Source organism: Lithobates pipiens, unplaced genomic scaffold (genome assembly GCF_037356315.1).
Source record: "Lithobates pipiens isolate NorthernLeopardFrog02 unplaced genomic scaffold, aLitPip1_a1.2 Scaffold_3, whole genome shotgun sequence".
In the NCBI taxonomy this organism is placed as follows: Eukaryota; Metazoa; Chordata; class Amphibia; order Anura; family Ranidae; genus Lithobates; species Lithobates pipiens.
Window position 1 is genome coordinate 83,111,537 of NW_027507790.1, and position 13,405 is coordinate 83,124,941.

The window sequence follows — 13,405 nt, forward strand, 5'->3', positions numbered from 1 at the left end:
CTCACCTCCCCAGTCCATGGTTTGTAGGCAGTGGGGGGATTGATGTGCTGTAATGTTCAGCAACCAATCTTTGAGAAGTAATGATGTGCGCTAACCTCTTGCAGCCAATTATTGAGCAGTAAGGATATGCAGCAACCTCTAGCAACCAATCAGTGAGCAGTAATAATGTGCAGTAACCTCTAGCAACCAATTAGTGGGTGGTAAGGATGTGCAGTAATCTTAAGCAACCAATTAACAAGCAGAAGTCATGTGATGTAACCTCTAGCAAATAATCAGTGAGCCATAATGTGTGCTGTAACCTCTAGCAGTCAGTCAGTGAGCGGTAATGGTACACTGTAACCTCTGGCAACCAATCGCAATCGCTGCCTGATCTGATTCAGTAATCTAATTTTGAGTCTAGCTGCTATTTATTGTATGTCTCAGAGCAGGTGGAGAGCGAAATTACAGGAAAGGGGGCCCAAGAAAATGTATGCCCAGGGTCCAATCAATATTAAAGATGGCCCTGTCCCCCCTCATCATTGTGCCATGTCTTTTATATTATTTCTCAGCAGCCAGCATTTACGATATAACAGGCTTTAACCATGTCAGCTCTTATGCCGTGTACACATGACCGGACTTTCCGACAGCAAAGTTCAGACGGAACGAATACGTCTGACAATTCGATCGTGTATGGGCTTCATCTGACCTTTTCTGTCGAAAAATCTGACGGACTTTTGAAATAGAACATGTTTCAAATCTTTCCACCGGAACTCCGCTGGACCCAGTTCCTATTGAGAAAACCATTTGTCTGTATGCAGGGCCGACGGACCGACGACGCTAGGGCAGCTATTAGCTACTGGCTATGAACTTCCTTATTCTAGTCTGGTCGTACATCATCACGGTCGAATTCGTCAGACTTTGGTGTGATTGTGTGTGTCCAAGTCTGTTTGTTTAAAAAGTCTGTCAGAACTCAGCCGAAAGTCCGTCGGGAAGGCCGTCGGACCTAGTCTGCAGGAAAGACCGGTCGTGTGTACACAGCATTACACCTGTAAAACCCTTATAGACCAGAGTAATTTTTACATTTCTGCTATAGATCAGTTTATTCAGCGATAACTTTAACATTATTTAAATCAAAGGTGAAGTCTTCTCTTTAGAAAAGTACAGGTAGGGTTTTTATGACAGAAAAAGACTGTGCAAGCATTTTCCTATCTGCTTTCTTATCTGCACTTTTTTTCTATAGGTGTACACCGAGCCACACATTCCCAGCTCAGTATACAGTCATTATGTCATCCAGACCAGGCAAGTTAAGAGGCTTGAGACTCAGAACCTGTAAGAAGACCATGAAAAGATGGACGTGCCAACAACAGAGGGGTGTGCTGCTGACATTGCAGCTCCGGAGAAGATAATTTTGCCAGTTAACTCTGCCATAATGTGCAAATATATTGTGCATACTTGCACATTATGGCAAACATCATCTGGGAGTCCAAGTTTTGAATTTAGTCTATCAGTTTAAGATAGTGATGTAACATCATATGGCCAGATTTAGAAGATAGTTTTGTGGTATCTTTACCATTAATGATACTATCACAATTAAGGTTTTAAATGTAGGTACTGAGGGTTCATCTATTGAACCAATTCTTCCTTTTGGTGTCCTGATGTCCACTTTGGGGTGTCATTCACATTGCCCAAGCAGCCTAACTGAACCATGCAATAATCGTCCAATTTCTATGGGAAAATTTATATTATAATTTTACTGTTTGGCAAGTAGATGTTATCTTTGGATGTTGAACGTCATCCTTATCAGTTAGATACTATGATTTGCAGCTAGTCTTAAAAGGATTTTATTATTAGAAAACCTGCCACCTATATTTTTCTGGATATCAGCCACATTTAAGTGAGAGGGAAAAATTTAAGAGAGAGATTACCTTTAGGGTCATATGACAGGCACTGCAAAGATTTGCCTTTGCCAAAAATCCTGCTGATAAAACAGTTTCGATCTTTGTAGTCCCAAACTTTCAAGATTCCATTGTGACTTCCAATGGCAATTTGTGTCTTGTTAGGATGGCAGGTAAGTGCATGGACAGCTTCACTGGGCTCTTGTAACACCTTTTTCAGCATTGTGCCATCTGTAAACACATGCAGCACCTGACCATCCCATGTGGATGCGATAAAATTGCTGAAAGATAGAATTGATATGTTCAATAGCAATAGGTAATTATGCATACACATCTTTACCAAAATTCTGTTAGAGTGATCATAATCATGCATGTTTAATTGGATAGCAGAATCTGCTTTGCAGGAAAACATTATTGGGATGCAGTATAATTTGTTGGCTACACGAAACAATACATTTGTTCAATATAATGATCTTTTTAATTAAAGAGTCATATCTGTTAGAAGTTAAAGTGGTATTAAACCCCAAACCAAAAATGCTATATATTGCAGCTTACCAGTCCTTCACCAGTTGTGGTAGTTGCATTCGTTTTCCATTTATCTATTCTTTTGTTTTCACCTGGCGATCTGGGCAGTAACATGCCTCCTGTAATAGAGTGCGGCTCTCATTCTAGGACAACTTCATATGACGGTGCTCCAGAACGGCAGCTTTCGCACGCGTGCAGGGGCATGCAGCGTGGCGATCACGACCGAGCTCCTGGGACATGGCGCAATCCGATCTTGGTAAAGAGCCACAGCAGTGGCTCTTTAACCATGTGATCGGCTGTGTCCAATCACAGCAGGTTACATGTAAATTCAGAAGTGCCATTTATCGGCTCTCCTCACCTCACACTGACAGTGTGTGTGGCAAGGAGAGACGATCAGCTGCTTCTCCTCACAGGGGAGACCAGAACAGGTAATCAGGGCACAGTAAAGCCCCAGCAGTACCCATCAGTGACACCAATCGGTGCCCATCAGTGACACCAATCAATGCTTATTAGTGATGCCAGTAAGTGCTGCGTTTCAGTGCCTGCTCATCAGTGCTGCCTATCAATGCCGCCTATCACTGCTGCATATCAGTGCCCATCAGTGTGGCATATTAGTGCCTCATCATCAGTGCCACCTAATTAGTGCCCTAAAGTGCTGCCTCGTCAGTTCCCATCAGCGCCGCCCCATCAGCACACATCAGTGAAGAAGAAAAATTACTTGTTTGCAAAATTTACTGACAGAAAACAAGAATTTATTTATTTATTTTTTCAGCCTTTTTTCTTTTTTTTGAAAAAAAAAAAAACAGCAGTGATTAAATACCACCAAAAGAAAGCTCTATTTGTGTGAAATAAAAATGATACAAATTTAATTTGGGTACAGTGTTGCATGACTGCGCAATTGTCATTCAAAATGTGACGGTGCTGAAAGCTGAAAATCAGCTTGGGCAGGAAGGGGGTTAAAGTGCACAGAAGGAAAATGGTTAAGCAGTTACAGCAACAGTTTTAACCACTTAACGACCGCCCACTGTATATATACGTCGGCACTTTAAAAATGGATATCTTGGCAACAGCTGCTGGCACATCCGAGGTATTCCTCTTTTCAGTGAGCGTTTCTGTTTACGATAATGGTGCTCTCTGTGGCGGATTTGCCGTGAGATCACCATTATCGCGGCGGGAGAGGGGCCGTCGGTAGCAGCGGAGGCGATCAGGTCCTTCTCCTTCCTTGGTATGGATACGAGTGTGGCTAAGACGGCCCCCACCCGTCTCCATACCATAGTAGGACGGAAGCGAGGTCTTAAAGGCACATTTTTTTTTTGTCATTTTTTTCAAATGACAATTTTTTTTTTATTATTGCATTTAAGTCCAAATATGAGATCTGAAGACTTTTTGACCCCAGATCTCATATTTAATGCTTACATTCCTTGTAATAGGAATAATAGTGACCAATTAAAAAAAAAAAAAAAAAAAACTATTTTAAAGCACCCCGTCCCAACGAGCTCACGTGCAGAAGCAAATTCATACGTGAGCAGCACCCGCATATGAAAACGGTGTTCAAACCAAACATGTGAGGTATTGCTGCAATCATTAGAGTGTGAGCAATAATTCTAGCCCTAGACCTCCTCTGTAACTCAAAACATGCAATCTGTACAATTTTTTAAACGTCACCTATGGACATTTTTAAGGGTAAAAGTTTGATGCCATTCCACAAGCGGGCGCAATTTTGAAGCATGATATGTATCAATTTACTCGGCGTAACATTATCTTTCACAATATAAAAGAGATATAAAATATATATATATATATATATATATATATATATATATATATATATATATATATATATATATATATATATATATATATATATATATAATATAATATAATAAAAAAAGAATTGGGCTAACTTTACTGTTGTCTTATTTTTTTATTAAAAAAAGTGAATATTTTCCAAAAAAAGTGCGCTTGTAAGACTGCTGCACAAATACCGTGTAACAAAAAGTATTGCAATGACCGCCATTTTATTCTCTAGAGTGTTGGAAAAAAAAGTATAATGTTTGGGGGTTCTAAGTAATTTTCTAGCAAAAAAATAAATAAAAAAATGTTTTTAACTTTTTAAAGTCTGAAAAATGGGCTTGGTCCTATCAGTGGCAAATCGTTTGTCAAAAACCCTCCAACTGCTACATCTGCAGGACAGTTTGTTCTGTTGAAAGACAATAGATACTGGCAGGATCACCATGTGAAAATAAAAGAAAGAAAGCTTAGAAAAGAAAAGAAATGAAGCCATCACATCTTAGAATCGTTAAGCTGCAATATAATTGTTCTTGGGTATACAGCGATTGTAATGTCCTCATTTTTTTAAATAACAAATATGTTATACTTTATACTTACATGATCTGTGCAACTGAATTTCAAAGAGTGGCTCTGATCCCCCATTTTAAGGGGTCCCCTGCTGGCACCCCTGGCTCCTCCTCTTCTCTGTGCACCCCCCTCCCCCCCCCCCCCCCCCATAGGAAGCTGCTTTCTTTTAACATTTACAGGTTGCAAGTATAATGCTATGAAATCCCATAATATAAATTGACATTCTTAATGAAAATCATAAAATATTTATATTTTTATCTTTTAGTTGGGTCATCATTTACCACACCGATCATTACCATTCAAATCAAGCACCTGTAAAGGGCACTTATTACAAATGGAGTTGAGGAGGGGCCAAGTCCAAAGCAGTTATCCATTTACAAACCATAAAGAATATATTGAAATTTTGCCAGGCACAAACTTCCATTATATGTAAATTCTGTGAATGAAAGTATATTGTGCATCTCTTTAAAGTGGAACTTCACTCTCCCAATAAACACTGACTATTTTTAATCCTCAAGCTGCTACCATTAGTAAATAGATAGGAAAGAATATCATATTTACTTGTTTTAAACCTTTTTTTTTACAATTCTTAAGTTACTTCCTGGTTTTCAGGCCCAGGCAAATGACATCATACATCCCAGGAGTCTTCAGGAGGGGAAGATGGGAGATCTCCGCTAAACACACTCTCCTGCCTGCATGCCTGAGCTAAGGGTAGATGAATTCCACCAAGTAAATGCTACATGAATCATCTACCCTTACTCAAGATGGCCACAGCCAGAAATATTAGGGGGTATTTCTCAAGGTGATTTCTCAGCAAAATAAAGCATGGAGACATGGGTGGATGGGGGGGATTTGCTTTGAATATTAAAAATGAATAAACAGTCCTTTTGGGTTGTGGCGTTCAGATGCAGTGTAGTTCCACTAAGTAGCTCCTTAGCCATGGGGGCAGTCAAAGAAACCCAACTCCTGGAAATCAATTTGCAAACAATAAAGAGCGTTCTGCAAATATCCTGTATAATGATGTCAGATGAAGTGTCCAACTTCACAAAGCCTGCTGGGCTATAATCTTAGCTTAATGTGTCCCTATGATGATCAGATCACAAGTTAAAGTGTTATAAAACCTACAACAGTAAAATCAGTGGGTATAAGCAGTAAAGCATGCTTGTTATACTCACTGTGGAACCTAAGGGGTTAATTCTCTGCATTGTGTAAAAAGGCTGTTTAATCCTGTCTTCTCTGATCCTCCCATTTTACCACTGCCCGTAATCTATCTCCTGATAGAATAGAGCCTTGGAGGTAGTCTGCACATGCTCAGTTTGGTGTGTATTGCTAGAGAGGTTTTTTTTTTTTTTTTTTGGGAGGGTGCACAGGGCCAATCAGCACAGTCCAGTCAGAATGCCAGAGGTCATGCAGCCTCATAGAACAGTCAGAGGAGAATGAAAACTCCTACAAACTTTAACCAGTGCTTGGCCAGACACTGATAGAAGTCATAAGACTGTTATATGCTGCTGATGAGAAAAGGTATTTAGCAGTTTATGTGGCTGGTGTATAGGGGGCGCTATACTATATTAAAGAATGGCCTAACTGCCCAAATAGCAATAGGTATAACAAATCTATAATGCTATTTGGGCAGTTAGGCCATTCTTTAATATAGTATAGCTCCCCCTATACACCAGCCACATTCTATTAGGAGCACCACACTCTTTTGAGGGGAGCAGCATTATTAGTTATTTCACAAGTGGTGCAGAGTTTTGTTCATCTCGATTTAGCAGTTTATATTTACTAAAATAATTGCATTTCCATGTTCTGTGTACTGTGGGAGACCAGATATAGTGAATGCAGGGTCCTGGGTTTAGTAACACTTTAAGACTACTGGCTCTATATGATACCTAGCCTTATTGTATTATCCTGCTTTTATCTCTGTTGATTACACATGGATGGCTTTGTTTATACTGCATTTCCATCTTTTTCTGATTGTTACAACTTTTTGGAAAATATCCATAAAGAACACAAAATATAGCCGTATAGTGTATTGATCCAGAGCGGTTGTGTCAAAGTAGCCAAGTATACCCATGAGGGGGTGACATTCAAGAGAAACACCAAATATAATGTTTAGTGTAGGGATCACATCTTTCCAGTACCTAACAATTTCAAACACTGGGGGTTATTTACTAAAGGCAAATCCACTTTGCACTACAACTGCACTTGGAAGTCCAGTCGCTGTAAATCTGAGGGGTAGATCTGAAATGAGGGGACGCTCTGCTGATTTTATCATTCAATCATGTGCAAGCTAAAATTCTGTTCTATATTTTCCTTGCATGTCCCCCCCCCCCCCCCGGATTTACAGTGATTTTACTTCTAAGTGTACTTGCAGTGCAAAGTGGATTTGCCTTTCGTAAACTGTGTTTAACCAGCATGTGAGATATGGTACTGTGCACTTTCCATACAGTTATGTATGAGAGGAAACTACTGATGAAGGTGAGGAAGAGGAAGCAACCCTGTTAAAGCCGAGGAAGTAAGCCTCTATGCCATCACATTGAGAGAACTAAACAACCTAGGAACTAACTGTTTAACCTCTAGGGATCCGCACTATAGCTAAATGACGGCTACAGCGCGGACCTGCTTTGCCGGGACTACGTCTATTGACGATGTCCTGTGCATGAGCGGCCTGCGCGGCGCGCTCTGTGATCAGCGAGTCTATGAGACTCGCCTGATCATAGATCGGAGCAAGAGGTCGATCCCGACCCCTTACCACGTGATCAGCTGTCAGCCAATGACAGCTGATCATGTGATCACAACAGAGCCGCTAATCGGCTATTTTTCCTCCTCGCGCTGACAGTGCGAGGAGGAAAAAAAAAGCCGATCACCGGTGGCCGTGAGAGGGACTTCAGTCCCGATCACGACCAGATCATCAGTGCCCACCTGCCCCCTGCCAGTGCCACCTAAGTAGGGGAAAAAGTGAAACTCATCAGTGCCACCCATTAGTGCCCATAGTGCCACCCATTAGTGTCCCCAGTGCCACCTATCAGTGCCCACAGTGCCACCTATCAGTGCCCACAATCTGCCGCAAAAACAGTGCTGCACCTCAGTGCCACATATCCGTGGCCATCAGTGTCATCTACCAGTGCCCATCAGTGCCGCCCATCAGTGCTCAGCAGTGCCGCCCATCAGTGCCCAGCAGTGCCACCTATCAGTGCCACCTATCAGTGCCCATCAGTCCCATCTATCAGTGGTACCCATCAGTGTCCATCCGTGCCACCCATCCGTGCCATCTTATCTGTGCCCATCTTTGCCCATCAGTGCCACCTTATCTGTGCCCATCAGTACTGCCTTATCTGTGCCTATTGGTGCCACCTTATCTGTGCCTATTAGTGCCACCTTAACTGTGCCTATCAGTGCCCAACAGTGCAGCCTATCAGTGCCCACCAGTGCCGCCTCATCAGCGCATTTCAATGAAGGAGAAAAATGACCTGTTTGCAAAATTTTATAACAAACTATTAAACATGATTTTTTTTATTTATTTTATTTTGCATTGTTTAGCAAAAAATAAAACTCCCAGCTGTAATTAAATACCACCAAAATAAAGCTCTATTTGTGGGAAAAAAATTATAAAAATTTCATTTGGGTACAGTGTTGTATGACCGCGCAATTGTCATTCAAAGTGCATCAGTGCTGAAAGCTGAAAATTGGTCTGGGCAGGAGGGGGGTTTAAGTGCCCAGTAAGCAAGTGGTTAAAGAATAACTCCACTTTTGTTGAGAAAAACCGTTGTTGCAGATTCCTACCTTTTGTTATTCTGAACAATAATTTGTCTGTGTCCATGCAGACTGAATCTGCATGGGGGTGGTTTTATAATGATCAACCAGCTGCTGCATCTGCAGGGCTCTAATGAGGAAAATTGTAGGGAAATCCCTGACATGATTTTCTTTATAGAGTATCTCACCAAACCTGATATTTTGTTTCATGGGATGGCAAAAAATTTCGGACTTGTATCTTAGTGCAGACTTCTGGGAAAATCAGTGAGCCAATCACACAAGCAGGAAATGACATTTCAGGGGGCGGTCCATAGACCATCTGTGTACAGAACACCTCCAGGTTGCCATATTGCTTTTTTCAGAAAATGAAAGCGCTGCAGACAGTGTTAATTTTTTTGACAAAAATATTTTCATCATCATTTTTGTCAAGACATGTTTCCAGTGATGAAAACTATAAAAAAAAATTAAAAAAAAATCGTATTTTCGTCAATTAATGAAAACTGTGATGAAAATCAATTCCAATTTTCGTCAACAAACGAAAATGTGAGGTAGGTACAATTTGAGCCCATACAAAATGATTAAGTTCGAATTGCACTACAAAGAATCGCATGTGATTTAAACAGGAATGCGGTGCGATTCCTGTTGGAATCATATGCGGTTTCCAGAACCGCTCCAGAGTGAACCCAGACTCAGGGCCTAAGCTGGGGGAAGAGGATGAGATGAGCCCTGACGTCACTCGGCTACACCAAACTAACCCCGCTCAGGAATGTGTAATCCCAGGGAACAGGCCAAGCCCCATACACACGGTCGGAAATTTCAGACAGAAAAAGTCTGACGGGAGCTTTTCATCGTTTATTCCGATCGCGTGTATGCCCCATCGGATTTTTTACGTTGAAAATTCTGAGGGACCTACAAAGAAAACATGTTCTATATTTTTTCTACGGAACAAATTCCTCTCAGGAAAAACGCTCGTCTGCATGCTACCAAACGTACCAAACACGTTACATGCTCTGAAGCAAGTACGAGACGGAAGCTATTTGGCTACTGGCTATTGAACTTCCTTTTTATAATCCCGCCGTACATGCTGTACGTCACCACGTTCTTGATGGTCGGAATTTGGTGTAATCGTGTGTACGCAAGACAGTTTTTCCGTCGGAAAAACCTTCAGAGTTTATTCCAACGGGAAAACCGGTTGTGTGTACAGGGCATTAGTTCGAGGACAGGTCCTTTGTACAAGTTTATAGGAGGCTGGTTTGGATCATGGCTCCAGTAGCGTGCAGTCGATATAGATTAAAGTGTTACTAAACCAGTAGTATCAAAATAGTACATAGCATAGCCCCCGTGCCCACAGCTTATAAATCTTATTTTTACATTAAAATACTGCCACTATATACCTTTTTGGCTGATCAGTATACCACGGTCATGTGATAAACTGCAGGGTCTTCACAGTGCTGAGTGTTCAGGTAGGAGGAGATTTCCACTATAGCCTGTGTGCTCATGCTGTTATGGGAAGCAGATCATTCATGAATCAAGATGTGACATCCCACCCACTGTGTTATTTTTTAGTTACTGGGCATGGAGGAAGAGGAGAGGGGGGGGGGGGGACTGCGCTGTCATTTAGGATCTGTATACACGCCACATGTGTGATGTCAATATCATGTGACCTTAAAAGCTCAACTGAAACAGCAAATGTTCTCTCCAGCAATAGAGACCAAACTGAACATGTGCAGCTTTACTACTCTGACTTTGTCTTATCTGGCCTTGCCCAGAGTGACCCTGTAGGAGGGGGAGGATCTGTTCATACAGAATTAAAGAGCCTTTTTACATAATGCAGAGGATTAACCCCTTAAGTTCCACAGTGAGTATAACAAGCATGCTATTCTGCATATACAGACAGATTTTACTGTTGTGGATTTAGTAACACTTTAATGAGGTAGAAGAGGCAGTGCAGGACGAATTGTCATAGGACACACAGGAGGACTTCAGGAGTATATAATGAATTTGGAAATTCTAGAGAAATGCTTAAACAATGCATTACAATTCAACTAAACCCATTCCATTTTAGATGACTAAAATGTAACAGAGATTGTAGTCGACTAAATTGTAGGAGATTTTAGTCGAATAAAATGTACTGGAAATATTAGTTGACTAAGTCTATGGTCACACCGAATACAGCTTTGAAATCGTGCGACATCGGGTGCGACGTGGAAGGCATCTGTGCGACTTCATGTCTATTAGACATATGCAGAACTAAAACATTTGTTTAGTTTCAATTCGTTATTTAAATAATTTGGGTTAGTTAAAATTGTTTACGAAATGTGTTTAGTTTATTCTTTTTTAATTAAATTCGAATTTTCCGAATATGGTAAAATTTAATTAAATTCATCTGAATTCAAATTCTATTTCAAATTTATTCTATTTGAAATTTGAATTTCGGAAGACGGTTATATTGTTTCTAATTTATTCTATTCCATTGTTCTTTTCTATTCTCCTATTTTCTACTCAATTGTTTTCTATTCTATTCCCTTATTTTCTTTTCCATTTTATTCTATTCTTATTTTTGAATTTGATTTGGAATTTCGCCCGCATTTTGTTTTGTTATTTCGGATTTGTTTAAATTGATCACTATTGTAATTCAGATACATTCAAATCTCTGAATAATTAAAAAAATGTATCCGAATTTTGATTGAGAACTAGTGACTGAACTACTTTAAAAAGTGGTGTGAATACAATGGAGTCAGAGTCGCATTGATTTGACTGCTTCCATCATGGACAATATGGTGCAATTTTAAATGATCAAATCGCATGAAAAGTCGCACTGTTGTGAAATATGACTAAAACTAAGACAATTCAGAAGACTAAACTATGACAAATTAAAATGGCATTTTATGCAAAAGACTATGATTAAAACTAAATTTAAATTTGACATCAAAACAAACATTGGCTGTAGATTGAAAAGTAAAGGTCATTTTAAATTTTTAATAATACATTTTTTTAATTGCTATTTTTTTTTTCACAAAAGTGGTTACCCTTTAGGCAAAATAAGCTCTTCAGTATAGACAAGGTATTCCGACTTACCTTACAGCAAACTGATCCCCTGTAATAGAACAATCTTGAGGATATTTAGTATTATTGCTTGCGGGTACAGGGGAGCTTTTTGAGAAAGAAATGGACCGGATTGGAGTCAGATTAAGATGACTGTACCAGTTTAGAAGTTGTAGTTGTTGGTCATAGAATTTCACATGTCCACGAGAATCACCAGTGACATAATATCTGGAAAAGAAGGAATGTAACAATATCAGCGTGTGATGCAGGGGAATTGAGAGGGAATAAAAATTTTCTCAATTAGTGGGGCGAGTACTGTAGAAACACTTGTCCCCAGTAATCATTCCTATCAGCTCCAACTGAGCTTTCTGCTACTGGAAATGTGTCCAAAGACAGCAATGTCAGTAAGGCTCGATTCACATCTATGCATGTTGCTTTTGAGCGTTTCTGCCGTGCTTTTTGGTGTGCTTTCTGCGCTTTTGTAACTGTATTTTTACTGTGGTTTGCGTTTTGCAGATTTTTTTTTTTACATTCACTGTATATAGCTGGTGGATAAGGAGCACAACGGAGGAAGACAGCATCAGGACAAGAGCAGACTTTTTTGTTTCTTAGTGGGTAACCATCAGTGAGGAAGAAGACAGCAGCGCAGGAGAAGAGAGCTCCGGAAGAAGAAGACGGCAGTGGGAGAGACAGCAGTGGGAGAAGATGGCACTGAGAGAGATGGCATCGGGAGAAGACGGCTCGGGGAGAAGACGGAGCTATTTTTTAAAGAAAGGACTTGTGTTTTTTTTTACATTTCACTGCTTTTTTGGTGAATCGGTAGGGGTAGGGGTACGATGTCCCCGACACAGTACTTGTGTTTTGGATGCTGGTCCATTGAAGTCTATTACATGCAAAACATTGAATTTTACGGGGAAAAAAAAAGTCTCTGACGTGATGTGAACGTGTTCAATAGGAATGTTAAATATTTCCCTGCATTTCTGCAAAATGCAAAAAGCAGAAAAAAACACATTAGTGTGAATCAAGCCTAATGCCCTGTACACACTCTCAGACTTTCTGATGGAAAATGTACGTAGCGTGTTGTCGGAAATTCCGACCGTGTGTAAGCTCCATCGGATTTTTGCCATCGGAATTTCCGACACACAAAGATTGAGATCTGGATATAAAATTTTTCCGACAACAAAATCCAATTGCGTAAATTCCAATCCTGTGTAGACAATTCCGACGCACAAAGTGCCACGCATGCTCAGAATAAATTACGAGACGGAAGCTATTGGCTACTGGCTATTGAACTTCTTCTTTATAGTCCTGTCGTACGTGTTGTATGTGACCGTGTTCTTGACGATCGTAATTTTCGCCAACTTTGTGCGACCATGTGTATGCAAGAAAAGTTTGAGCCAACATCCGTCAGAAAAAATCTGATGGATTTTGTTGACGGAATGTCCAATCGTGTTTACAGGCCATAAGGGTACAGCTGTTGATTATGGGGCATTAAGTAACAGGAAGTGGCAAAGACAAGATGTAATATGGAGAGTTTTACTTATAAAATATATACTGTATATATTTGCTGTCCCCTCAAAATAACTCAACAGACAGCCATTAACCACTTGAGGACCGCCGTATTGCCATTGTACGTCAGCACAATGGCACAGGCAGGCACAATCACGTACATCTACGTGATTGCCTTCCAGCGGGTGGGGGGTCCGATCGGACCCCCTCCCGCTGGTTACGGCGGTCCGATTCGGTCCAGGAGCGCTCCGTGATGAGGGGATGGCCGTTGGTTTTCGGCCACCCCCTCTGGATCGCTCCTGGCCAATGAGAAGCTTCCTCCCCTGTGTATTGTTTACACA

The 13,405-nt window shown here is 40.6% G+C and overlaps 1 protein-coding gene across 1 annotated transcript in view; it reads right to left on the reverse strand.

Annotated features, from left to right (window-relative positions):
• CFAP251 (cilia and flagella associated protein 251) overlaps window positions 1-13,405 on the reverse strand; it is a 164,544-nt gene that overhangs the window by 66,677 nt on the left and 84,462 nt on the right. Inside the window, exons 12-13 of the mRNA XM_077461962.1 lie at window positions 11,589-11,783; window positions 1,905-2,155 (exon numbers count right to left, since the gene is read on the reverse strand). Of these exons, the coding sequence (XP_077318088.1) occupies window positions 1,905-2,155; window positions 11,589-11,783 (446 nt within the window). The remainder of the gene's footprint in view (window positions 1-1,904; window positions 2,156-11,588; window positions 11,784-13,405) is intronic.